At 37.9% G+C, this 26,478-nt stretch overlaps 1 protein-coding gene across 1 annotated transcript in view; it reads right to left on the bottom strand.

Annotated features, from left to right (window-relative positions):
• Positions 1-26,478, bottom strand: part of LOC134750210 (tetratricopeptide repeat protein 28) — a 109,311-nt gene that overhangs the window by 56,770 nt on the left and 26,063 nt on the right. Inside the window, exons 3-4 of the mRNA XM_063685341.1 lie at positions 2,906-3,075; positions 2,032-2,135 (exon numbers count right to left, since the gene is read on the bottom strand). Of these exons, the coding sequence (XP_063541411.1) occupies positions 2,032-2,135; positions 2,906-3,075 (274 nt within the window). The remainder of the gene's footprint in view (positions 1-2,031; positions 2,136-2,905; positions 3,076-26,478) is intronic.

Genomic DNA, 26,478 nt, shown 5'->3' with positions numbered 1-26,478 from the left:
ATCAAATTCAAAACAAATTACAATGATAAAAATTCAAATTACGATAATCGTTTTTTTATTGCGGCCAGTACTTAGCTGAGGAGGTAAATCAAACTCTCCAAAAATATAATATAACCGATCGTAATGAGCATTTACAACATTTTGCATCATAAATACGGTTATATAGAAAGCTGAGTGAGTTGGTGAAATTCGGGTCATTTAGTAAAATTATATCACATAAAACAAAGACAAATAAGAAATATAGATCGTCGTGTCCATCGTATTAGCAACTTGCGCTCCTCATTAGTTAAATTGTATATCGGATGGTATCATATAATATAAGTGATGTTAGTTATGCAATATGCTTTGACCTCTGTTTGATATCATAACTCTTATCTATTTTATTTTTTCTCAGTTGACTAGACAGCGCTACGGTGTTGAGCAGACATCAAAGCCGCATTCTGAATACACAGGTATAAATCCTCGCTGAGAGGTTCGTTGCCACGCCAATTAAGCACAGCAGTAAAAAAAAACGCGATATTTTTGAGAAATTCACAATCTTTATTATCCATTCGTCCGCGCTACTGGTATGATATCATTTTGCCTTACCATATTACGCGAAGTGAAAGCGTCGGCAAAACAATAGAAAAGAAACGGAATAAATCATACAGCCGCACGCAATGTCAACTTACGATGTATATGTAATCACACGCATCGTTAATTTGTGATTTAACATGATGGCATTAGTCGGTAAACATACGAACATGGAGCGCTGAACGCTTGAGGTGGTATGGTAATTGAAAAATTGGTGGCGCGATGAAATATTATCCCGGGGTGCAGAGTTCGGGAGTAGAGTTTATTTACAGGCCTTTTGTGTGTACGTGACTGTTTGGTGAAAATAAAAATGGTTAAATGGCTAGTACAAAATAACACGCCTTTTATTTTATTTTAATATATCGAGCTGGCAACTGTTTTTTGTGGTGGCTTCTGCTGCACTCATATTAACACTTGTAACAAATAATATAATTAAATCTTGCAAGTCAAGTTGATTAACCTATTTACTTCTCATAGCCGTATCGTTTTGACACTGCAACGGATGACAATACAATAATCAGGTGTAAAGTCAGCAACAATTAAGTATGCTTTTTTACAGAAACTTATACAATTGATTTCTACTTTATTATGGTGATTACTATGTCTTTATTACTGACACTGTATGTTTTAAATATGGACTTTATTGTATTTTTAAGAATTTTACACGAACCTATAAGTAAAAACCATCTTTATATTCGGCGAAGTATGTGGAGAACTAAACGCGATTACATATAATTATATTACGATAGCGACACTATAACACTATAATCAGTATACGGTTTAACTCGCGTATTTTAAGGGGTTCCGTACCTCAAAAGGAAAAAACGGAACCCTTATAGGATCACTCGATTCACTCGTGCGTCTGTCTGTGTGTCAGTCCGTCTGTCACAACCTATTTTCTCCTAAACCACTGAACCAATTAAGTTGAAATTTGGTATACATACGTAAGTTTGTGACCCAAAGACGGACATGTAACGTAAACAAATGAATTTTAAACACGGGAGCCACTTTTGGGGGGTAAATGAGAAAATTAAAAAATAAAGTTTTTCAAACTATATCGTGTTACATATCAAATCAAAGAGCTCATTGTGAGAATCTCAAATATATATTTTTAATATATCTTTACCTATAGATTACAGAAAAACCTACTAGAAATGTGCAGTCAAGCGTGAATGGGACTTAAATACTTAGTGTTTAATCTGACCCCTACGGGTTTTTTAAAGACATTTCACATAAAAAATACATTGTTTAAATTGTGTAATGTAACGCGAGTCCGACTCGCAATTGGCCGGTTTTAGTTTTAATAGTTACAATGTTCGACGAATTTCTGAAAGCCTATTAGGTGTTCATTTTGTCAAGAGGACTTTATTTGCGTATTACAAAACAAATTAAGTGTAAACTCGAACTGAACCAAAATATTGCTATTTCAAATTGTAAGTACTTGATCTATGTTCTTACCCTGTCGGTAGTAAGCTTTGGGCCAGTTGGGGCACAACTCTCTGGCCTTCGTCGCATCTTGAAGTGCTGCTGCGAACTGTCCCTGTTTGAGTCGTGCTGCCGACCTGGGTACATAATTAACATATTAGTAAGAATACCTTAATCCTAACACCTGTAAAAGTAGCAGAATACGCTTGTAAGAGTATTTCTCAAATGTTTATGATTTGCAACCTGCATAAAAGTGCATACCTACACACCACACGGCAGTTAACATTTGTGGAGCAACACTATGCAACTCGCTAACATTATTAGTGGCTACAGATAGTTACCTAGCTAATGTAGCATTGCAGTAACACCTGGAAACGTTGTTCTACAAAAATCACCTGCGGTCGAACAGTTTACTTAATATGGGTTATTATGTAGGTAAACTTTATTAGATATTGACATCCTCGACATACATAAGTTGAATATGATCATGCATCCTCTGGGATAACATGTGCAAATTTGATGTGTTGCACTGGTAACGTTTCGATTTTTATGATTATTTGTTACTACCTACAACTCTATAAATAGTATAAATTGCATAATCACTTGGCGATTACTTTGATTTAAAACGTCACGGGCTTGCTTGGAGTCCTTTAATACCAAGAACAAGCTTTCTGATATACCTATTTAATAATTAAATAAAAGTATAATGAAAATGTAATTTAGGTATATTCAGGTATTTCCCTATCTAGCAGAGAGCTAGCTGACTACTGTCAAAGTCGGGCCGGGCCGGGTCCCAGGTGGTCATCAGTGCGTAACGCTACACACCGGTCGCGAAGTCCCCGGGCTGGCTGATCTTTCGCTCCCCCAAAATCCGTGACTGACTACTAATACCGAGCTGGATAGTTACCTATTGCTGTAAAGTATATGGTTGGCCGGGTCCAAGGTGAGAGCGTCGGTGTACAACGCGACGGCGGTCGCGAAGTCCCCGGATTGGCAGGCGGCGTTCGACGCGCGCACTTTTTCTACGAAGAGCGCCCGCGATGCGGCTCCTAGGGAGGCTGAGCCCGTTGGCTCTATCTGTGAAGGAAAATATAATCTAGTTTATAATAAAGTTGTGTCTTGTACTAACAGCAACACACGTAATTCCAGCGGAGGACATTATGTTATCACAATAAGGGTGAATAAGGGTAACGAATTGTCAGTTAACATTGTGGACGGTGGTAATCGCTGAAGAGAAATTAGGTTTGTAACTTCCCTTGGGTTACGTATTGCACACGTCTGGAGTCCGTCTAACTAAGCTAACCTTGCAAAGACGAATATAACCAAGTGAGGGAGTGTCATTATAACCTTCATATTTTCACAGGTTTCAAGTTTGAAATTTGATGATGACATTGCCACACTTTGTCATTGCAAATGCCATGAAGAGTTAGGCTCTTGGTCCGACTCTTGCCTTTTGGCTAGAGGGGCATAATGGGCATATAGTTTGTCAAAGAACTGTCTTATTTCAAATCTTCCGTCTAGGAAGATACTATCTTTGTCTTACACTAGTACTAGCACCTAAAAGAAAAGGATGAGTATAGTTTGTTTTGCTCTTATTTACTGACAATTTGGTTTGACCAACTATATGGCGAGTGAAAATAGATTATACAAAAAAACACTATTGGCACCGTGCGAAGTTCATGGTGGTTCAGGTTCGGTTCATTAAGTATAGCGATCGCAGCGCATAAGGTGGTAAAAATAGGAAACTAACGGAAGTTAGAGTCTTAAACATTTCATACAAGTTATACGGGTCGAAATGGAACTTGAATTTACGATTACTCTTAAGATAATTAAAAAAATAGAAAAAAATATAAAAAATTGTGGTGAACGTTCTCTCTGTGTCTTTTTTGTGTCAGGAACTCTTTGTTACCATGTGTCGAGACTAGGATTTTTTAATCCCATTTGTAACAAAATGATATGCTAGTGTGTGAACATAGCATATCATTTTGTGAAATTCCATAGTATTGGTTTTTAGGATAAAAACGCCAGAACTATTGCTAAAAAGTATCAGGAACTCTATAACTATGGTGCATGCTAATAGAAATCCAATAAAAACGTGATCTGCTAGACTTTGATATGCCAACTTCATAAATCACAGACATGCCGTGCACGGTCCCAATAGGTAAATATGGCATCGATTCGTAAAAACAATATGTACTTAATTAGATACAAAACGTAGACGTAGATCACGTATTCGGGATTCCTGTTAAGGATTAAGGAGTAAGCCTGTCCAAAAAGGCGCGGGATGCAGGCCTATATTATTAAACGTCATTCTGAATTCCGATACTGGCATCGGTGGCTTATTCAGACACGTCAATTATGATACATACCAAATTTAATATGAATATCTACATTATGACTGCATTGAGGTCCCGTAAATGTACCTAACTGTACTTTAGAGCGAGCGCGAAGCATGTAAATTTATCGTATCAGTCTGTATCAGTTTCTGAATACTGCCCTTTACGAGGTCATCCCAGCCTCTTCCGCCCTTATAAGGCAAGTAACCAAAAATACAAAAGAACAATTTGCAGTAATACACTTGTAAAGAATGGCGCATTAATCGCGTAATCGCTGCGCTTGCGCAGGCGCGGGCGCGGGTAGCCAGGCCGAGTTCAAATTCGATTTCGCATCATTCAAATTAATCGACTCATACGAATCGTGACCACACTTTTAAATTAGGTACTCGTATATATGTTTCTGGCATTAAATGTCGATTTTTTTGCTTATTCGATAAGTAATAAAGTCAGGCTTTTAATTAATTAGAATGGTGTTTAATCGCTTGTTTTTTTAGAAAGTTATACCTATTCGTATCAGTAGCGAAAGTAAAGCTTTAATTAAGTTTAGAATGTGAAGTGTGAGATATATCGTTCAAACCTCACGAAAAGAAACGGAGCAATAAAGAAGCGGAATAAATAAGCGATATTCAAAAATTTATAAATAGTACAAAAAGACAAATGACAACCTGCTACTGGATTTCTAAACCCCATCGTTTTTTAGGGGCAATCTTTGGAGGGCTCACCACCTGCGATATCTAGCCGAGCGCATCTGAGTATTTTTTTCTCACGGACTGCATTCCCCGCCTTCACCATTGAAAATTCAAATGATCCAACTTTCATCCTTGCACGATTTACATTGTTGCGTCATGAGACATCACGCACGGGTGAACTTGAACTTGGCACGTAATGTACTGCACATCACGAGTAGTGTGTGTTCAGGTTTTGTTTTGGTGGCGGGTGAGCTGAATAAAGGTGGGTTGACCTGTTGAAAGCGCTTACCTCTGACCCTCGCGTTTTAAAGGTAAGACGTGCTCAAAAAATTGATTTCACGCTGGCAGGTGACTTGTTACTATATTGAATTTTTTTATTATCATTATTAGGTACTTAGTTGCAACATTGTTTTAAAGTAGGGTAGGACGGGGACAATTGAAACACGCTATGATTGAAACAAGTAAAATTTCTTGGAAATTACAATAATTATGCATGTGGCGCAATACTCAGGCTATGCGGTCAGTCATTCTTAAATCCTGGACCCAATAGTGCTCGACCGCGCGAGCAACGCAGTAGTCTTGAGTACTCTTGAGGAGCCGTTCAAAAATTTCGCGGTATAAAGTGAAGGACCTGTGCTCGCATACTTGTTCGTTTTTAGGGTTCCATACCCAAAGGGTAAAAACGGGACCCTATTACTAAGACTCCGCTGTCTGTCTGTCCGTCTGTCTGCCTGTCTGTCACCAGGCTGTATCTCATGAACCGTGATAGCTAGATAGTTGAACTTTTCACAGATGATGTATTTCTGTTGCCGCTATAACAACAAATACTAAAAACAGAATAATATTAATATTTAAGTGGGGCTCCCATACAATAAACGTGATTTTTTGCTGTTTTTTTTCGTAATGGTACGGAACCCTTCGTGCGCGAGTCCCGACTCGCACTTGGCCGGTTTTTTTTTACTAATGTATTTTGACTACTTGAATTCTTTTGACGTTTTGAATGGGAATTATGGAATATTTTAACTGCCATTAAACAGCGATGGAGTGTTGTTTGTAAAGAATATTGGTCCTTGAAGTAAAACATGTGACGTGGGGACGGTTAAAACAACGTACTTGGGGAGGATTGAAACATTTAAACTTCCCCGCGTTTTCCACAAGTCTTACAAATAGTTGATTATTGATATTTAGGCTTCTTTTTTTTTCAAAATACTACGTGCTTTGTGAAAAAGGGAGTGACAGTGATTTTATTATGGTCATGATTGAAACATTGTTCTAATTGAAACTTTTGATTTTTGTATGAAACACAATTCCATATTTCTACAAAAAATCCTTATCGCCATATCTTGTTGTTGCACTAAAACACGTTTGAATAAGCTATATGTATAAGGTAATCACGACAAAGAAGTCTAGATAACTTACAATTTTTTTTGCATCCCTTTCTTTGATCAAGATCATCAGACGCAGATAAATTGTGTAATGTTTGTAATTTTTTTTGCGAACTTTACTTGATCTCATTGAATACCGTGATAGTTATTTAAAAACAGATTAGAAATAACAAATTATTTTTCATTTTTCCTATATTAAGGTGTTTCAAGCGTCCCCACATGGTGTTTCAATTAACCCAGCTATGGGGTCAATTAAACCACTCTTCCACATTCTCTTTAATTCCTTATCATAACGTAACCGATAGACTTTTCAAACACATTTTATTTAAAAATTAAATAAATAACCTTTAATAATACAGGCACATACCCTTCTAACTGTAAAAATAAAACCTTACAGGCGGTTAAACATAACGTGTTTCAAACGTCCCCTTCCTACCCTTACATATCATGTTTTTTTCTCCGAGAACTGCGCGCGGGCTCAGGGATTGATCCAGGCGGCCATTTAAAAAAATGATGGACGTAATCGTTCTTTATTCGCTTTATTTAAAAATTCGTTTAAAACAGGCGCCTGATAACCGGCACGGCCGACATATTGGGTAATTATTTTTTCTTGAAACAACCTTTCATTTATCTTGAGGCCTTACTTTTTAAAATGAGGACCGCCCAGCGTCGATTTTTAAACTTCAAATGGGCAGTTTTTAAGTTCAAACAACAGAAGCTCATCAACACAGTAATAAACGTTTTTTTTAAATTAGTACCATTATTAGGTATGGGTAAGGGCCACCCCACACTAGAGTCTCCCGAGGGTCGGCGTCTATAATAGTCAACTCTATGGAAAATGGCGTCGCTGTGCAGTTGCGCTAACGTTGCGTCGAGCAGCAGCCATAGAGTTGACGCAGACGCTCGGAGACGCTAGTGTGGGATAAAGTAGATAAGTAATATTTTATCATGCATAAAAGTTTCTATAAAATATTTTTTTTTTGTATAATACCGGTAAGAACCATTTTTATGCCATGGTATGAAATGTCATTGTCATAATTATAAACAACCTTATTAACGACATATAAATAAAGCCTGTACGACAATATTAGGTGTTTTTTTATTTAAGATTTTTTATTTATTTATTTATTTTTATTTATTGGGAAACAAACAGCTTACAATCTTACACAATATGAATTAATATTAATAAAACACAAGCCAAAACAGCAGAAAAGCTCAAAGGGAACTTAATGAAATACAAAATGTAGAAAAGTAATTATTCAAAGCAATCAGGCAAATCAAAAGCTATTAACTTGAATTTTAGCTGAAACTTATGCTTGAGAGAAAAAAAATAAAATAAAAGGTACAATACAAAACTTACATAAGTATGCTAGGTAACTAGTTATTAAGTGCTAATTTTGGGGTTTTCTTTTTTTTGTTATTCACTCCTTTTTTATCAATTTGACAGCTGATTGAACTTTGCTTGAATTGAAATAAAATTGTTAATAAAAATATTTTTATAACTAAATATTTTTTTGGTAATAAAAAATATACTTTCTTACGTTAACATAGAGACAAATAAAATCTCCAACATATCAAAAATCACATCCCACACATACAAATGGCTTCCATTATTTTCAGCCCTAAATCATAAATTCAATGGATCTTCCGAGAAAATGTTTAAAATTCTGTCTGCACTATTCACATGTGTAGCACTTTATGACCTCTGTCGGGATGCCCACTCCCAGAGACAAGCTACTAAAAAAGTCTTTCTCTACATAGATTTCTGTTTGTTGTTTTACGTTTTTTACTTACACAATATTAATCCTTCTCCAGGATTTATCGACCACATACACAATATCAATAAAATTACATCAATTTAAACATTAACCCCTGACGTACCTACGAATGTGGTACGTCGACAAAGTTGCGGTCTGGAAAAGGGCGAACTAAAACCGACGTTATCTGCGTATTATTTATTTTTATTAAAAAAAATTAATCAGGCAACAAGGCCCATATTACAAATACCTTACACTTTACAGACTAACAAAAATATACATTTTATAAACTACACTGTTTAGGCGACAAAACGGCGTGGCTACGTTGAATCGTCTGGGGGGCGATTTTTGAATTTCGATCGCTCACAAGACCAGGCGTCTTGTGTCAGATTCGGCAGTTTAGCCCGGAACCTCCGAAACACGACATTATAAGAATAGGTCTCTGCTGGGTAACATAATTATATTTTCGTCAGGTGCTTTGAGCTTTGTTCAACACAATTAGGTTTGCCATTAATTATTTTTTAAAGGTAGCTAACAAGATGATGGTTTGAGATGAAGATAATTTAGGAGCTTGCAAAAGAAGCATCGTTGCGCCGTCGTACAATGACAAAGAAAGCGTCAACGTCAACAATAGAGATTAACAGTCTTTATTGTTAACTTTTCTTTCCCACAGCCAAGGAATTAAATAGGTGTGGGCACAGTACTTGAATATTTATGCATGTTATCTTCACCCTCGCGTTATTGTTAACAACTATGGGGGCGAGCATTAAGAATTATTTTTATTTTGGTTTGAGGCACTATTTAAAGTGTGTTAATGAGTTGGTTTTAAAGGTTCCGTACCCAAAGGGTAAAAAGTTAAAAACGGGACCCTATTACTAAGACTCCGCTGTTCATCTGTCCGTCTGTCTGTCACCAGGCTGTATCTCATGAACCGTGATAGCTATAAGACAGTTGAAATTTTCACAGATGATGTATTTTTGTTGCCGCTATAACAACAAATAATAAAAAGTACTGAACCCTCGGTGCGCGAGTCCGACTCGCACTTGGCCGGTTTTTTAGGGTTCCGTACCCAAAGGGTAAAAACGGGACCCTATTACTAAGACTCCGCTGTCCGTCTGTCCGTCCGTCTGTCCGTCTGTCTGTCTGTCACCAGGCTGTATCTCATGAACCGTGATAGCTAGACAGTTGAAATTTCTACAGATGATGTATTTCTGTTGCCGCTATAACAACAAATACTAAAAACAGAATAATAAATGGGGCTCCCATACAACAAACGTGATTTTTTTGCTGTTTTTTCCGTAATGGTACGGAACCCTTCGTGCGCGAGTTCGACTCGCACTTGGCCGGTTTTCTAATGTTATGCAGTTAGTATTTGTTCGCGTTGGTGTGGTTTCAAAATTTTGTGTGTGTAAACACTCGCTACGCACGTGGTCCATTTTGGAATTTTTCGCTTGCTCGGGTATCAATCAATATTATCACGACAACTTTGGTCCTTGTAAAAATCTTTTTGACGGTTAATACTAACAGCAACACAATCGAATTCGGTCGAATTGTCAGGTTACAGTGTGGATGATGATATGTGCCATTCTCAACCAAAAGGGTACTTATTGTCGGTTTTCAATAAGGCGCTATTTCCATATAGCTTCAATTTGAACAATTTGATTTTGACAATGTGGTACCTTTTGGTTGAAAACGTCACAATTATTTATATAAAATTCTGGTCTTTAACTTTTGGAAGGCGTTGGTAGCCTAGTGGTAAGAGCGTGCGACTTAATTTCAATCCGGAGGATGTTTGTTCAAACCCCGGCTCGGCTCGTACCAATGAGTTTTGCGGAACTTATGTACGATATATCATTTGATATTTGCCTACCAGTCGCTTTTCAGTGAAGTAAAACATCGTCAGGAAACCGGAATAATCCCAATAAGGTTCCCCTTTGGGTCGGAAGCAATTCAAGTCAGATGCCAGGCAATTCTTGGGATTAGTTGCCAAGCGGACAATAAAGGATGACTCACGTTAGACCGGGCCGTGACCGGGCCGGAGCTTCCGGCGCTTCGTTTTCTATGGAAAGCATCACGTGGTCACCTGTCATGTCATAGAAAAGTAAGCACCGGAAGCTCCGGCCCGGTCATGGCCCGGTCTAACAAGAGTCATCCTTAAGCCGGGATAATGTAAGGAAGACGATGAGTGATCTTTAACTTTTTATTGTGATTAATTTTTCATATTAAAAGTTCGTTGGCCGCTGAACTAGGAAGTAGGAAACAATATACCATTTAATCAGAAGAAAAGTAACTAACTATCTTTAAAAAGGAAATTTGTACGTTATTAACAATTAACCAGAATGGCAAAGTTATTACGGCATTACGGAGATTAAGTTTCTTTCATGCTGTATTAAAGTGCTTAGTGAAGGATTACTGTCATTAGGTACAAATGGAAAATCGTCCACTTGAAATGACCATTCTTAAGTTGGATCAAAAGTAATAGTACCAAAAGTGAATTTAGTTAAAATCCAATTGTGCTAAAAACCATTTTTAACCAAACTTATAATCGTCGTAAATTAATTAAGCCAGAATAGAATTTTATAAACAAAAATGAACAAATATTTTTCGACCTGTATCATTTGATATTTTTACTATTGGACATAATTCTTTTTCGACATTATGCTGGATAGACAATTTTCCTAGTTGATGTACTTTAAATTGTCATTTTTCTACTTTGACGTATAATTTCAAGTGGGCAATTTTCCATTATCCAATGATAGTAAACCTTAGTAAATAATTTTTCGACTTTCTTCCGCAAATGATAATAAATGTAAATAAATGTGAAGGTCACATCGCAACATTTTAATTTAACCCGTCTTTTGCCAGTCTGTGTAAAATCCACTTAGCCAGAGAGAGACGAAAAATATCCATTTCGGACTTCCAAATTGGAGGGCCGATTCGAAAAAAATGGCGTCGTCGGGGCCTTTGTCTATTTTTTGTAATCTTAGCACAATTACGTGCTTCTTACCTGTGGGTGGAGGTATAAAATAAAACAATTAGTTTGTGTGGGTGCCGAGACAAATCATGTTATAATTTGATTCGGGACCGGATTTGGGTAATTTTTGAGGTTTTAGACAAAAGTCGGCGTTAGACGACATTCGTTTTATGGGAATCAATTTCCGTGCGTTCCGTTTCATTCGATTTGACACGGTTAAAGGGCGTAATTAAAAAAAAATTGGACGCACGAAAATCTCTCTTCGTTTGTTTTATTTAGTGTTTGTTAAATGACCACAAAAACTGAGCCGAAGTGTGTTTATTTGGGCACTTTGTATGAGACTCGAATTTATCAAGATTAAACGTACCTACATAACGTACGTGACAGCACCTGTGTCACAATTTGCAATACGAATTACATGAAGCATGAAGTCAATGAAGGTTCATGTAAATATTTAGATTTAAAAAAATGCAATAGCTATGTTATTCAGATTAATTTTTTCAATGCAAATTGATAGTTTTTTACAAACCAGTTTTTGATATCTCCTTTCGGCAAGATCATCAAAAAGCTCTCTAATAACCAATTGTCAACGATCTGATCTTCAGCTGATGTTCCATAGCAATAAGAGACTTTCATTATATCCTCTAGTGGATACCAGAGAATACAAAAATGCACTTGAACCGCAATGCACATCAGCAATGAACTGAGGGCCTACCGCGAACCACGTTCGACGTGTTGCCTTCCTGTCACACTTACGTACGAATTTAGAAGTGCGACAGAGAGGCAACACGTCGAACGTGGTTCGCGGTTGGCCCTCTGGTTCCCTGGCTCTCACGGGTGTTCCGCCCGTCAAGCCAAGCTAATTATTTTAATGTTTGTCCTCGCTAAATACTACTTCAAAACGAATTGTTTTTAGATTGCCACTCATTATGCATAAAAAAACTTCGTGCACTCAACTTCCGTGCATCTGTTCGCATCGCCCTGGAGCCGTGGGTCCCATCACGACTCTCATACTTATTATGTAGCACGGACGAATTGAAAAGACAGCTTTAAGCCCCCAGGAAGGGTGTTCATCGGTATATATGGTTTGTTTAGGTTATAGTTGCAAAATGGCACACGAAAGCGGTGGATTCCAGACATTCCCGGACAATTACGAATTCGTGAGTGACCTCTCACCCCGCCGGGTGTCCCTGGACGGGGATTTGACCTCAGGTCTGGGGTAAACGGCCAACTTATACTTAGTAATATTGGATAGGTATTAGTTATAACAAGGGAGAGATGATAACCTTGAGTTTATGAAGCTCTAAAGTATTGCCTGCCTATCGGCAGGAATTTACACAAAATAGCGTGATGCCAAATGTGACAATGTTTTACTCAGTTTTATTTCTTATACTGTGGCTACCGGTGGCTCCACCATTATCCAGAGAAAGATAAGTAGATATCTACCGGTATATATCCACTATCAACAGAAGCAAAGTTATTTGTTACTAAACAAGCTTCTTTGATGCACCTGTCACGCCATCACGAAAGAATGCCAGGAGCGTGGCCTAATCTATCCTCAATAGAATCATTACCTCCCGATGGAATTTGATTCATCATAGTTGTTCGCCGCACATTGCTGAGAAGTCATTCCCATTGCGTACTGACGGTACTGACTAAGCGTATCATTTCACAAACCAGTATAACTTATACTAGTATACTCGTAAGGCGGACTCCATTCCATGATGAGTAATAAAATAAATTAATATTGCTTTTAGGTGGGTACTCGCGGCGACTTCGGGAATAAATTTTCATATTTAGGAATTCTATTTTCTGTGTCACCGCATTCACTCATGACGCTTCATTTCATAACGTTTGTCATCTTAGCGATCTTTCCGCTTTTAGAACTGCGACACTCAAATCTTCTTCTTATCGTGTGAAGGGATCAAAACTAAATAATATTTTGCCAATATCTTGCCACCTCTAACCCCTTTAACTCAAACAATCGTCAGATATTCGGGTAATTTAAAACCACATAGTAGGGAGCTTTTGGACTACAGTCGGTAAACTTCTGAGAAGAGCCAACTTCAGTAGAATTCACTAATTATAGGAACCGAAAAGCGGCCGAGGTGCTCAAAAATATCTGAACACGCACTCTAACGCGTTAGACAATACAGGCGGGTTCAGATATTTGTGAGCGCCTTGGACGCTCCGATATATCTGATGACGACTGTATTCGACCTTTTTATGCAATATTTTCTATCGGACAATGACCAAACTCAAAGGGGATCCAAGATATTATGTTCCGTTCGGTTTGAACGACTCTTTATTGTCCACCGATATCAGATCTTCATCCCCGCTCACACACTGCTCAAGTTGTCATGCAGTTAACATCGTATCGAAAATCAGAAGGAAGATTGCATCAACCGATTGTGGTTAATAACAGCTGTGCCATACCATAAATAAAAAACTCTCGGATTCACCAATACAGATTTTTTTAGAACATATACTGGTCTTCCACTATATCCCTAAGGAGATTGTAACTACTTGAAATAACAACTACGGAATCGTGCAAGTTTCTGAAACGACTTAAGCCTAAGTATAATTTTTCATAACACATACGTCTTTCTACACCGGCCGGAGAGGAATGCACACGGGCACGCGTTCGTGACGATCAATTTCGCGAGCAATCAGCCGCCATGATGTTTTTGCTGTCAAAGTGACAGCTCGCAAAGTATGATGTTAGTCATAGTTGGATCCGCTACGCAAGCGACGGGTAGTTTTGTAACGTGCATGCTTTTGAAAAGGAATGCAAAGGTACATTCAGCAAATAAAGTGGTTGATTGGTCGGATAGTTTTTAGCTGTGTTCTTTAATAAGAAAACGTTATGTTTTTAGAGATTTCCCGTTCAACTTATTATTAAAATGTGATATTGTCTTCGGTTACCGCGATAGTTACTCATGAAATAAAACTATGAAAACGGATTATATCGCGTATATTGAATTTATAATACATCCCGACGTTTCGAACTCTTTACAGCGTTCGTGGTCAACGGGTGACGGGTGGGGCGGGGGGTTCAATATACGTGATATAATCCGTTTTCATAGTTTTATTTCATTAAAATGTGAGTTGAAATTCTGTCGCTCGTAAGGATCTGTAAACTATTTGCCAAAATCTATGCTGTTTTCTAAATAAAATCAACGTCATTGTCTATGCAAAGACTAAAGTATATTTCCGTTTACTTAATTATTTTTAGGATCTTTTCTCGAAACAGTCGGAACCGGCCGCGAACATTAGTGCGGATTAAAAAGTTTTTTCTTTGTACACCCGACTGTAGGGGCGGGGTCGACAAGTTAAACTTTACAACAGAGTAACAGGCCAGACCGTTAAGTTTTTAGCATACTAAAAGCGTTGCATTGCGCTGTTCTTTTTATTGTTTGAAAAATTGCAACATGACTGGTTAAACCGACTTCAATATTTCTAAGAAAAATGTTCTCAGTTTCGTCGTCAACTTTTTTTCCCCGACTCCAGTAAGACACATTGGTTCATAGTTGATCCGATTGCCATAAAGTCAGGATCTGATAAAGGGATCCTGGTGAAATGTTATGAGTATTAGAATATTACTTACAAATCAAAATATAATCTCTTGGGTTTTGAGGAGTCTTTATTAAACTTCTCAATCTAATCCACCTGCTTATTTAAATTCTCATGTCTTACGATCACTAAAAACAAACAAATGCAAAAGGTCGAAAATTACATTATTACTTGGCGTATCCGAGCGGTGTAATCGGTCGGGCGTAAAGTTTATAATAATAGAATCGCGATGCAAAGATTATCCCGTCCGTACACGCCAGAGCCGAATTTAAGACGTTGTTTTCTGTTTTTATGGAGTCGGTATCAAGTAATGTTACCGCAAAAAAAGATTACAAATCCAGTTTTTTAAACTATACATTGGGACACAAAAGTACTATATAACCACTTGACAAGTTGTTTCCCTACATAAGCTACATGCATGCCTAGTTTCATGCTTTCCTCCGCCGCTGTATTTCGGGTGTTCGGATGACGCACGATAATGTTAAAATGATAATTGGTTTGTATCTTAAATTGAGAGAGACGCAGGTTTTACAAGAAAATACAACATTGTAGACATACGGTTTAGACTCACTTGTTTTAGTCACTCGCGCGACATGTTTCGGAGAGCCTAGGTCTCCTTTCTCAAGCACTAATAGTGCGAGCAGCGTTCACGACGACCGTGTGTTGCGTACTGCCGCTGCCGCGCGCCGAGAAAACCGGTTGGGGGAGGTCTTGCGATATCGTTGTAGGCGGGCACAGTGGTGTGTTTGGGTTTGGGTCACCTAACACTTGTAGCGCCACACAGCACGAACTCACTATGTCCACTACACTGTCACAACACTCACCGGCATTCTGCTGAGGAATCACAGGCTTCCATGCTGGCGGCACAGCCCAGCCGCTATCCCGATTGAAATTAGGGCGCCGCCCAATCTCGATCGCTTCACGTATTTTACGTGGTACGTAGCATTTTTCTCGTACCAGTAATCTCGCCTTGTCAAACCGAAGATAGTGCGACGCGCCTGTATCTAGGGCGTGCTCTGCCACTGCGGAGTTGCTGCATTCCATCTTCTTAACACTCCGTATGTGTTCTAACAGTCTAGTGGACACGTTGCGTCCGGTTTCTCCTATGTACGCAACACACGGTCGTCGTGAACGCTGCTCGCACTATTAGTGCTTGAGAAAGGAGACCTAGGCTCTCCGAAACATGTCGCGCGAGTGACTAAAACAAGTGAGTCTAAACCGTAAAATGATTTAATATTAGTATGTCTCACAACAGTTTAAATTCGATTATTGTAGACATACCTTAAGAATGTTTATAAATGCAAGAACACAAATTTTTAATGGTAATACGCTGAGTGTGGTCGGATTTCGTATTCAATAATTCTAAGATTGTATTAATTCCAGTTATTTAATTTAATATTTAATATAAAAAGTTTACAGCGACTTTTATATTATCGTAAAATTAATGTGTTTTGTTTTGCTACATTGAAATTTCTCGCTTAAGGGTCCCAGGCAAGCTCGATTCTCCATATATACAAACGTACTTACGCTTTCATTTCAAAACAAGAAGCTAGTTTGCTCTCAAACTTTGTACTTACAATAGGATAAGGTACATGTACAGTCAAGGGCATAAATATAAATACAAAGTTTCAAAAATATGTGTACGTTCTTACACCTTAGACAGTTAAGTCGTGTTCACAAATTTTTGAGCCATTTGTCTGGATCGATATTTTTGCCTTCGACTGTATGTCTGTAATTAGTTTATACATATAGCTTCAGATACCATAGTAAAAAAATACAGCATATTTAAGTTTTTCATACAAAACTTGTTTTTGCTCTATTTCGGTTGTTTTATAAACTAGAGCTATATAAACTAATTTCAGACCTAGATATACCTCATGTCATTGTATGTGCAAAGTTTCACTACAATCCAACACGTAGTTTTAATATGAGAACAAAACTCCGTTTGTTGGTTTATTGGTAAAATAATATTGCTTTTACCAATAAACGTTCTGATTCTGATTCTGTATGGGAAGGTGAAATTCGGCCTAGCTTTCCGGGGACTCTTAAATCGTCGATTCCGATATCATACTGTTACTTTACGATGTCTCCAGCTATTTTTAATATAATTAATATTCTGCAGCAAATAGCTAACTTAGCTATAAAATATTTTAAGTGGTCATTAAATGTAAACGGCATTTATGTTCTGTATGAGTGGCATTCTAATGTGTCAGATCGCGGTATCGAGGTACAATTTCAAAATCACAGTTAATTTTGATATTAATACGTACCTCTAGCTACTAACACGACATACACAATTACACACATCAAGAATAACGAAATAAACCTGCCAGTTGAAATAATGATCGTTTAATTTTTTATTATTGACTTATGTTATTAGTAATGTAAATTGTTAGTTACTTATTATAAATTAGCAAATACATAATAGTCACTGTGAGCAGTGTCTTTCTGCCTTGACGGAATCAGGGAGGGAAGAGGGGAGGGTGGGAATTACTTATGTAATAATCTAGTTATAGTAACAGTCAGCGGTAATAAAAGCTTCGCTAAACTATTAGAAAGGTTTAATTACGTTTAATGCCATTACTTATTAGACTGTCGTAAGTGTCGTAACAGTCAGTGATAGAAAGTAAGTACCTATTTAGTGTAGCTAAACAACCCAAGCTACCTCGTTTCACGCAAAATAGGCACATTGGATGTCGATTTGCGGAAAATGCCCAGCATAACTACCTATAACTAACTAACTAACAACCCAAGCAGAGTGCATCTCTGCCCCTGGCGAGGTTGGACTTAGTGGTTTAATTACGGACGACTTAAGTAATACTAAGTACAGTCACAGTCAATAAGTGTTCAATGTAACTCGCTAGCAGAGTTCTCCTTTTTCCGACAAGGTTTATAGGACCACCACACCACCCTGGTTTAATCACGTATTAGAAATTAGAAGGAATATATCGACACGGACAGAAGAGGCAGTGCTAGTAAGTGATCAGTGATACAACTTGAGTGGCGTTGCGTCGGTGGGGTGGACAGGATAGCTTACTTACTTTTCTATGCTACAGTCAGAAGTAATAAGTTTCGGTGTAACTCCACAACCATCAGAGTACCTCTCTGCCCTGGCAGGGTTTACAGGGTGGTTTAATTACTTATTAGACGCACAAGAATGCGCAGACGCGGGCGCAGGCGCGGCCGATGTTATCCTGAAATTAGCCGCCGACAAAATTAGTTGCGGCCGCAGTACATATGCAATCAGTAAGAAGCCAGCCTAACGAAACTGCTAGTGTAAAGTGTAAAGTATAAAATACGCATTTGTGACCTGTTCACATATTTTTAAATTTAGATTTGTGGCTGAGAAAGTGACCAGATTTTTTTTTATTGGAATCAAGCAACAAGGCAAGGCAGGGACGGTATATTACGAATACCATAGATTAACATACATTTTACAAACTTTCAAACTAAACGCTATTTTAGACGACAATACGGCGTGGCTCCTTGAATCGTCTGCTTTTGTGTCGGATTCGGCAGTTTGCCCCGGAAACTCCGAAACACGAAACCTTTCGGCCAGAAATCGGCGCATTCAAGGATACTCGATGATGATCATGGGCTACGTAAAAATGAAAAGACATGTATTTTACACTGCTATCTGATCTCTCCATGTTTGCTATACTTAAAAGATACTCTCGTAAATTTTACGAGTAGCATAGCTTTCATTTCATTTCATTTATTTATTATCTCATATAATACAGTAATATACCAAATCGCTTACACGGTAAACATTATGCATAATTAATTAACAATTAAATACAAGATTCTGACACAAATAACACTATAGAATTACAAACTACATTCATATCACTAAGCTATAATTATGTACCACGGAGTTTCATTACTATCCCACCTGAGACAACGTTGTCATTCTGTCCCTATAACATTTACTGTGATCGAACATACATTATGAATTTAATGGTTGCTTTCAACCAGTTTTCAACTTTATTCTCAAGCTAATAGAAGTGTATTACGTTTATGTTTTAATTCAGAGGAAAAAGGGATTAAGTTCTTACGGGATTAATACGATTGTACCGCTATTATACTTTAGCAAAATGGATGATGGACTGATACAAGATAGGGGCGGTGTAAATACGTTTTTATACGTAAAGTACGGAGAGTTAAAAAGGTGTGTTCTGAAGTGAATTGCTTGGAAACTTAATTTTTCACAGAAATTAACTCAGCTGATATTGCACGCAATTTGCTAAGGACCAACTAAGTCACATCACATGTAATTCTAATTACGTATTGCACAACGAGGCCTACAAAAATATTGGATACTTTCTTATTGCCTTTTATGGCTCTACAAAATAAGTTAAAATAGTCAGATATATTTTTTCGCTCTTTAGCTCGATTTTTAGCCGTATGCCATTTCTGGCTGCCTAGCCAATGATAATCGTCTGCGCCATAGCGAACAAAACGGTAATCTCTCTCTATCACTCTTCCATATTAGTGCGACAGAGACATTGGCGTTTCGTTGGCTACGGAGCGTAAGCGATTAGCATCTTGGCTAGGAATCCTGATCAGATTATTGAGGGCAATACCACTGGAGAATTTTCTGGAGCCTCAGGTGTAAATAAACTAGGTTGTTTAATGGACAATCTAGACGTGATATTTTAACCGGCTTACGTACCACATTATTAAAAGGCATTGGACCGGCAATTCACGCATGTGGGTTCGAGTCCCACGTTGGCCAGAGTTGATCATCATTGATTTTTTCATTGTGGTTGACATCTGTATTTACAATTTATAGATTTAACCGGCGGTACAAAAGCCGACTCTCCCCTACCTATACGACTTTTGAAAAGCGACTGAAAACCACACAACCATCGGATCATCGCAGATCGCAGGATGCTCAAACCGCAGTGAGTCTTGATTCGTTTTATTTCCACCTATTGTTTTATACAGGATGGTAAAAGTATAGCCACTAAACCGTGGTAAAATTTAATATTTTACTGTGTCACTTCAACGATCAGGAGTGATTAAGCTTTTAAGGTGCTTGTAGCATTTGCCGCAGTTGTTATTCACTGTAGTTGTAATTATTCGCCAGGGTTTTCTACATGCAGTCCAGCAAATAAAATAATAAAATAAAATAAACTATCACCTCTCGCAGAAAGCTGCGTCCCGGTCTTGTAGATCTGTGAGTGGGACCGTGCTGCCTTTTCTTTGATATTGGCAATAATATATGGCTCAGTCAGTCGTAGAACCCCTATGGTTTCGCCATTTTTTAATATATTTCCCAAAAACTGAATCACAAAAAATCCACCTAATACTTAATTATCAAATCTGCTCGAATCGTGAGAATCGGTAGAAAAATGCGACCTGGGACCCGTTTCTCAAAAGCTTGTAACAGTGTAACAGACACAAGCGGATGTCACTTTTTGACAGCTTTTGTGAGAAAGGGACTTCCACTTGTACCTATTAAAAGCTACAAGTTTTTGAGAAACAGGCCCCTGTAGAGGAGAATAGCCGGAGCGGACATACGGACATTATTTTCTAAGCTAAAACGGAGACGCTTCACGCTCGCTCTGTCACTGTCAGTAAGGGTAGGAAGAATTTGCCACACCCGACTAAATACACTTTGAATAGCTTAGTAATCCTTAGTTCCACACCGTGTACTCCATGTACATGTATTAAAATATAATTGCACCATCCGGCAAGGAACGTTTGTCGGCATTCGGCATCGACCACAACCGCAATACGGATCACTGAGTTTCTGTTATTATCTCTTTATGGGTTTCTTATGAAATGTGGCAATGCTTAACTGCCCATGTTTTGTTCTTGCCCACAAAACTGTGCTCATGCGCACTTCATCTTTGTAATGTTGGGTTTACATGTGCCCATACTTAAAATTAAATACTTAAGTCACACGAACGTAGCCGCTGCCATACAATCGAAGTTACGCTCTCATTTTAAAACGTCTTGCTGAAATTACATGAAACTTGGCACGAAAATTCAAGTTCATGTCTGATACAAGTTTCCGTTGCTAATATGATTGGAATACAAATAAAATAGAGCTACTAACGTCTAACATAAAAAATCTACACGCTCTATTTTATTTGTATTACTTTTTTGACGCAAGCGTGGTAATAATATTAACCTTTTGCGAGATTTTTCTTACTAAGTACTAATTTGACTAAGAGAACTGGCGGCGCCACATTAATGTAGATAGCCAGTTGCCAGCAGCAAGCTAAATGCTTATATGAAAGTAGACCTACCGGTAGCGGATAAACTGTCTCATAAATCTCGAATATTTACGATGGAATACTGTACAAATATGACAACACGTTTCCATTAACGTATCGCATTTATTATCAGAATCAAAGCGATTGAATTTGTCTTCAAATATTCCGATATTGAATACCGACACCCTGTATTCCAAAAGGTACGCGAGCGCGGGCGATTTGAGGCATACTTATACGCCAGTGTATTTTGACCTCGGAGTTTGTAACAACTATACGTAGTCAAAGTGCGCACTTAATACTGGTTCTGTGAGCCGTCGACTAGCCCATGTTTGACGTGCGATTGGAATACCATTATACCACCAAAGAAAGTTACCGCTATCCAAACAAATTGCTCTATTAAATTTTATCTCCCACAAAATAGTTTAAAATCCCAAACAGGCTACAAAGCAGTTTTCTTTTAATAAAGAAAGTATATTGCTACTAATAATTTATATTTGCCAACCGGGCAATTAATTCCCTTTGATTTATTATAATTATCATAATTAACGGATTACGGATGGAAAGCACTAATCATGATTAAAAACGTGTTTCGCGTCGATTTGAAGCAAAGATCAGTTAATTGTAAAGACTACTAAACTTCTAATGTCAATAAACAGAAGTGTTCGGTAGTCATAATGAGTTCACTGATATCATCTATGGAATGTAATTTGTTTGTAATAGAAGGGAGTGTAACTGGGCCTATTATTCCAATATCCTACAATTTTAAAGATAACGTCTTGTAAAATAAGCCTTGACTTGCCTAGGAATACGTATTTTCCTGTCGCGTCAAACATAAATGCTGATTTTTCAACGTCTGGACGTACTTAGTTATTCTTCGGTAAATAAAGGTAAATCTGTAAATCATACTAATGTAAGTAATGTACTTACAATTTTTACTATGAGATATACCTCCTCTCACTCTCCAAAGCGCGGAAAAATAGTAAATTTTTCACATTTTAGACAAACTCCAAAATTTTATTTTTAAATTAATTTACTTCGCTTTTTATCTCGTTAGTAAGTCGTTCAGAATGGCCTTAATATAATTAATACACCACGTAATCAACTGTAAGTACGAACATTATATCACTTCTATCAGTCTTTCTTATTGCCTCGTCTCTGTTAAAGACGTTTGTTTGAGTTTGAGTGAAGATTCTGGAATGCGGACGTGAACAATTTGTCTGCAATCGTTTTGATAAGGCAACGCGGTGGCATTTCTAATTTATCTTATTAAGTGCTAAGCCAGTTGCGATAAGTGTAATACAGAAGTCCGTTACAAGCGTCATACAGGGTCTACTGGGAGGACTACATTCACAGTGCGTTTAAAAGTACAGTCGCGTTTAATAAATAAATATATATATTATGGAACAATCTTACACAAATCGGCCTAGCTCCAAAGTAAACTCAATAACGCTTGTTGTGGGTACTGGGTACTTGACGACGATGGGTTACATATAAAACATCCATTAATCAGGAACAAAATTATCTGTGATGAACCCACAAATAAATGCCCTTACCAGGCTTTGAACCCGGGACCTTGTTTCGTAGGCAGGGTCACTATACTAACTAGCAGTGTTGGCCGAAACGTTAATGCAATTAACCATTAACCAGTACAAATTGAACCGTAAACTGTAACCGTCCGTTATGGTTTACGGTTCAATTTGTAGTGGTTAATGGTTAATTGCAATTAACGTTCGGCCAACACTGCTAACTAGGCTAGAAGGCAGTTACTATGTAATACATTAATAGTATCATGCATGATGAAACGCACAATCGTAAGCACGTTTTTATGGCTCCATACATACGAGTAAGTTTATGTCAAATAAATTCACAGTTATTATAGTCTTAAAATAATATTAAGGGGCTACCCGAGGTTTACATCGATTGTTGACAAGTTTTGTATCGTATTTCCTACTTTTGCACTACAGATAGAATTATGAGACAAACGGATATCGGTTCTTAAATCTTTTAAGTCCATTTTTATCTACCGGATTTTGAAGGAGATGAATACTTATTTATTAACATTGTCTTAAAAACACTTTTTTCGTATCTCGATTGCTGTGAAAGGTACATATTTGCGTTCGTCTTTGATGTCTCAAAAAATTTGTCTAAGGTTTTAATTTTAAACCAATTACTTAAAAAAAAGTTATGGGCAGAAAACCAGTTTTTTGGCCTAAAATTGCTTAAAGCCGTTGCTGTTAATATGATAAGCTACAAAAACATTACAAAAGTAAGGGATTCAGATCGAAGGTCATTGAGGCATGGGATCCTCTTAATTTTTAACACTGACTGATCATATATATATCAACCCAGATCAATTCATAACATGTTATTACAATCAGAATACGCCTCCTGTTCAGTCCAAACTTCAATTGAAGCGGCACTTACTTGGTGACATCCTACATCGATCGAAGACATAATTAACGGTTGACGATAATTACATTAATTACTCAATTCATTGGAAATTGTTTCATTACGTTTTTGTGCTGTGCATGTGTGAGGTTGTAAAACTTGTGCAAACTAGAAGGCGCATTCAGGTTTCAATATAATATATACAGTGTGGAAAAGAATATGGGCCCTGAAGGGAAAGTGCCTTAAAACCTTAAGTTAGCTCATTTTACTTAAATGGGATGTCCCCTTTTATTTTTAAAAAGAAACAAAACTGCAATCAAAGATTTTTTTATTCGCTTGTCTCGCCCGGGAATCGAACCGACTAAAAATTCCAAAAAATAAACACCTATTTATTCTAATAGTCGATACAGTTAATGTTAATGATAAAATTTCTCAGCGAAACATTAGGTCTTACGCTCATTACGCTGCGTCTTACGTAAGCGAACAACTCGCGAACGCGAAGCAGAGCGGCGCGGCGGGCCCACGGCGTTCGCGTTCGCAATTAAATATACAAGAATTGCTAAGATAACCTACAAATACAATTATGTTAGATATAACATATTTTGAGCCGTTTGGAGTGGAGACGCTTGGGCCGTGGGGTCAAGGCGCTCACGCAATATTTAAAGAAGTGGCCAAGCGCCGCATATATGCGACGGGTGGACGGAAGGCTGGGTGGGGCATACCTCGCCCAGCGCATTGGCGTTGCCGTTCAGCGCGGCAACGCTGCCACTGCCAGCCTGGGCACCCTAGCACCCTACCGGACGGCACAGACCTGCCCGCGCAGCATGGTTTCCCCTATCACTAAGTCCGTCACTTTCGCACTCGCATACTTGTTAGAACGTGACAGGCATGGTGATAAGCGTACCGTGCTACGACTCCTGGAGCTAATCTTTTATTTCTAGGCTTTTACTTTTTAGGTACCTTTAGTTTTGTTTTGTTTAGTTTATAGTCATATTTATTTCTGTTAGTTTTAATTTATTGATAATAGAATTAAGTTACGTGTTAGATGTTGTTATATACTTCGCTGTGATATGATTGCACCGTACTGTACAAGCGTTGAGAATGCGAGGTCACAAAATTATACACGGTCACTCTACCCGTGTTTCAGGAGTAGCGCACGTTACACTTGAAATACGACATATTGTGCACAACTAACAACCAAGAAACACTTAACTTTAACAGCCTGCAACCTATACACGGAGAGCTAGGCCCGGATAATGGTATATGATAATCATAGAGAAATCCGTTGGTAACATATTAAAATCGGGTCGCGAATTTGTATTCAAAACGCGAAAGTTTTAAATGTTATATAAATTGGTAAGCTTAAAGTGCCCTCAATTTCCTTACTTAATAAATATTAAGTTGTATGGGAGGTTTCGCACCAAAACCCGAGTCGTCGATGTTGGGGTGAAGACCGCCAGGCTAAAGTGGGACTGGGCTGGACATGTCTGGCGGATGTATGATGTCAGATGGGCCAAAATGAAAGCGGCCAGACCGAGAAAGAGTTGGCGGGACGATTTGGATGAAATCCAGCGGGATTGGCGGGATCTTGCTCAGCACAGGGAGGATTGGAAAGGGCGAGCGGAGGCCTTTGCCCAGCAGTGGGACACACACATAGGCTTATTATTATTATTCTAATAAAAAAAATGGGAGGTATGATAAAAATTAAATGTACTAGTAATAAGTTTTAAACTCAGTTAAAACTGAATTTCAAATAATATTAGCAAAGTTTTAATTTATGTATGGAGTCAGCATTCTAAGCTATACAGTGTGTAAATCTCATTAATATTTTTTTTTTAATTTACCGAGCAGCAATGTACTGCAAACATTAAGAAACATAAGATGACATGACATTACGAGATACGAGCTTTTTATAACTACTGCCAACAAGCGTTGACAGTTACTTTAAAAAGCTCGTATCCCGTAACTTGTGTGGTGTATTACATTGCGGGCCGAATTATTTTGTATGGTTAAAATATTCATTGTATTTCTAAGCAAAATCTATCTGAATATATTTCTTAGGTCCTATGCTAACCACCGTTTAAATGTTCGCCCGTATTAAATTTACACACTGTATATATCTCTATGATGATAATGAGTGAACAAAACTGCCGGCCTAGCCAAGGAGACAATCGCTTGCGCTACAACAACGAAACGCTTTGTGTCTCTCTATCACTCTTCTATATTAGTGCAACAGTGACAGTTGCGCTTCGTTCGCTACGGAGCGTAAGATTTATTCTGTGGCGTAAGCGATTGGCATGTTGGCTAAGCGGCCTAGACAGTTAGTTTGCTATGTTTGATCTAGGCGATTGACAGCTGCATAGTTGTTCATCGGTGGATCAAATTATGCAGGTCAAGCAAGTTGTAGTCCTGGGGGTGTAGTATTAAGGGTAATTCTAATTATGTATTTAATTCTAATATAACATTGCTAGGCATTTCTGCTGGGGAAAAACAGGTGACATCTAACCTTATTTATATTCTTTGTTTGCGGTTTAGCAATAATGCGCATATTTGTTCAATTTAATGATAAAATGACATTTTCGGCCTTTTTCAGCATTCCTTTTTCCAACTGAAAAGTTGCTTGCCTGCCACTGAGACGTATAAAATGTAAATTTTATGAATAAATAATTGAAATTGAAAATGTTAACATGACTTACGCCACTAACTCGCTTTGGTGGTAAGTAACTAGCGGGATTTTTTTTCTCAGCAGTTACCACTTACATCTTGTTAGTGTTCAATACTAATAGAAATAACCAGATTAAATTACTTGAGTTGGTGCCGTTTGTGGTAATGGTAACTATTGAGAAAAAAACCGGCCAAGTGCGAGTCGGACGCGCGCACGAAGGGTTCCGTACCATTACGGAAAAAACAGCAAAAAAATCACGTTTGTTGTATGGGAGCCCCATTTAAATATTTATATTATTCTGTTTTTAGTATTTGTTGTTATAGCGGCACAGAAATACATCATCTGTGAAAATTTCAACTGTCTAGCTATCACGGTTCATGAGATACAGCCTGGTGACAGACAGGCAGACGGACAGACGGACGGACAGATGGACAGCGGAGTCTTAGTAATAGGGTCCCGTTTTTACCCTTTGGGTACGGAACCCTTAAA

The sequence above is a fragment of the Cydia strobilella genome, chromosome 19 (genome assembly GCF_947568885.1).
Source record: "Cydia strobilella chromosome 19, ilCydStro3.1, whole genome shotgun sequence".
In the NCBI taxonomy this organism is placed as follows: Eukaryota; Metazoa; Arthropoda; class Insecta; order Lepidoptera; family Tortricidae; genus Cydia; species Cydia strobilella.
This window is presented reverse-complemented; position numbering and strand designations above follow the sequence as displayed.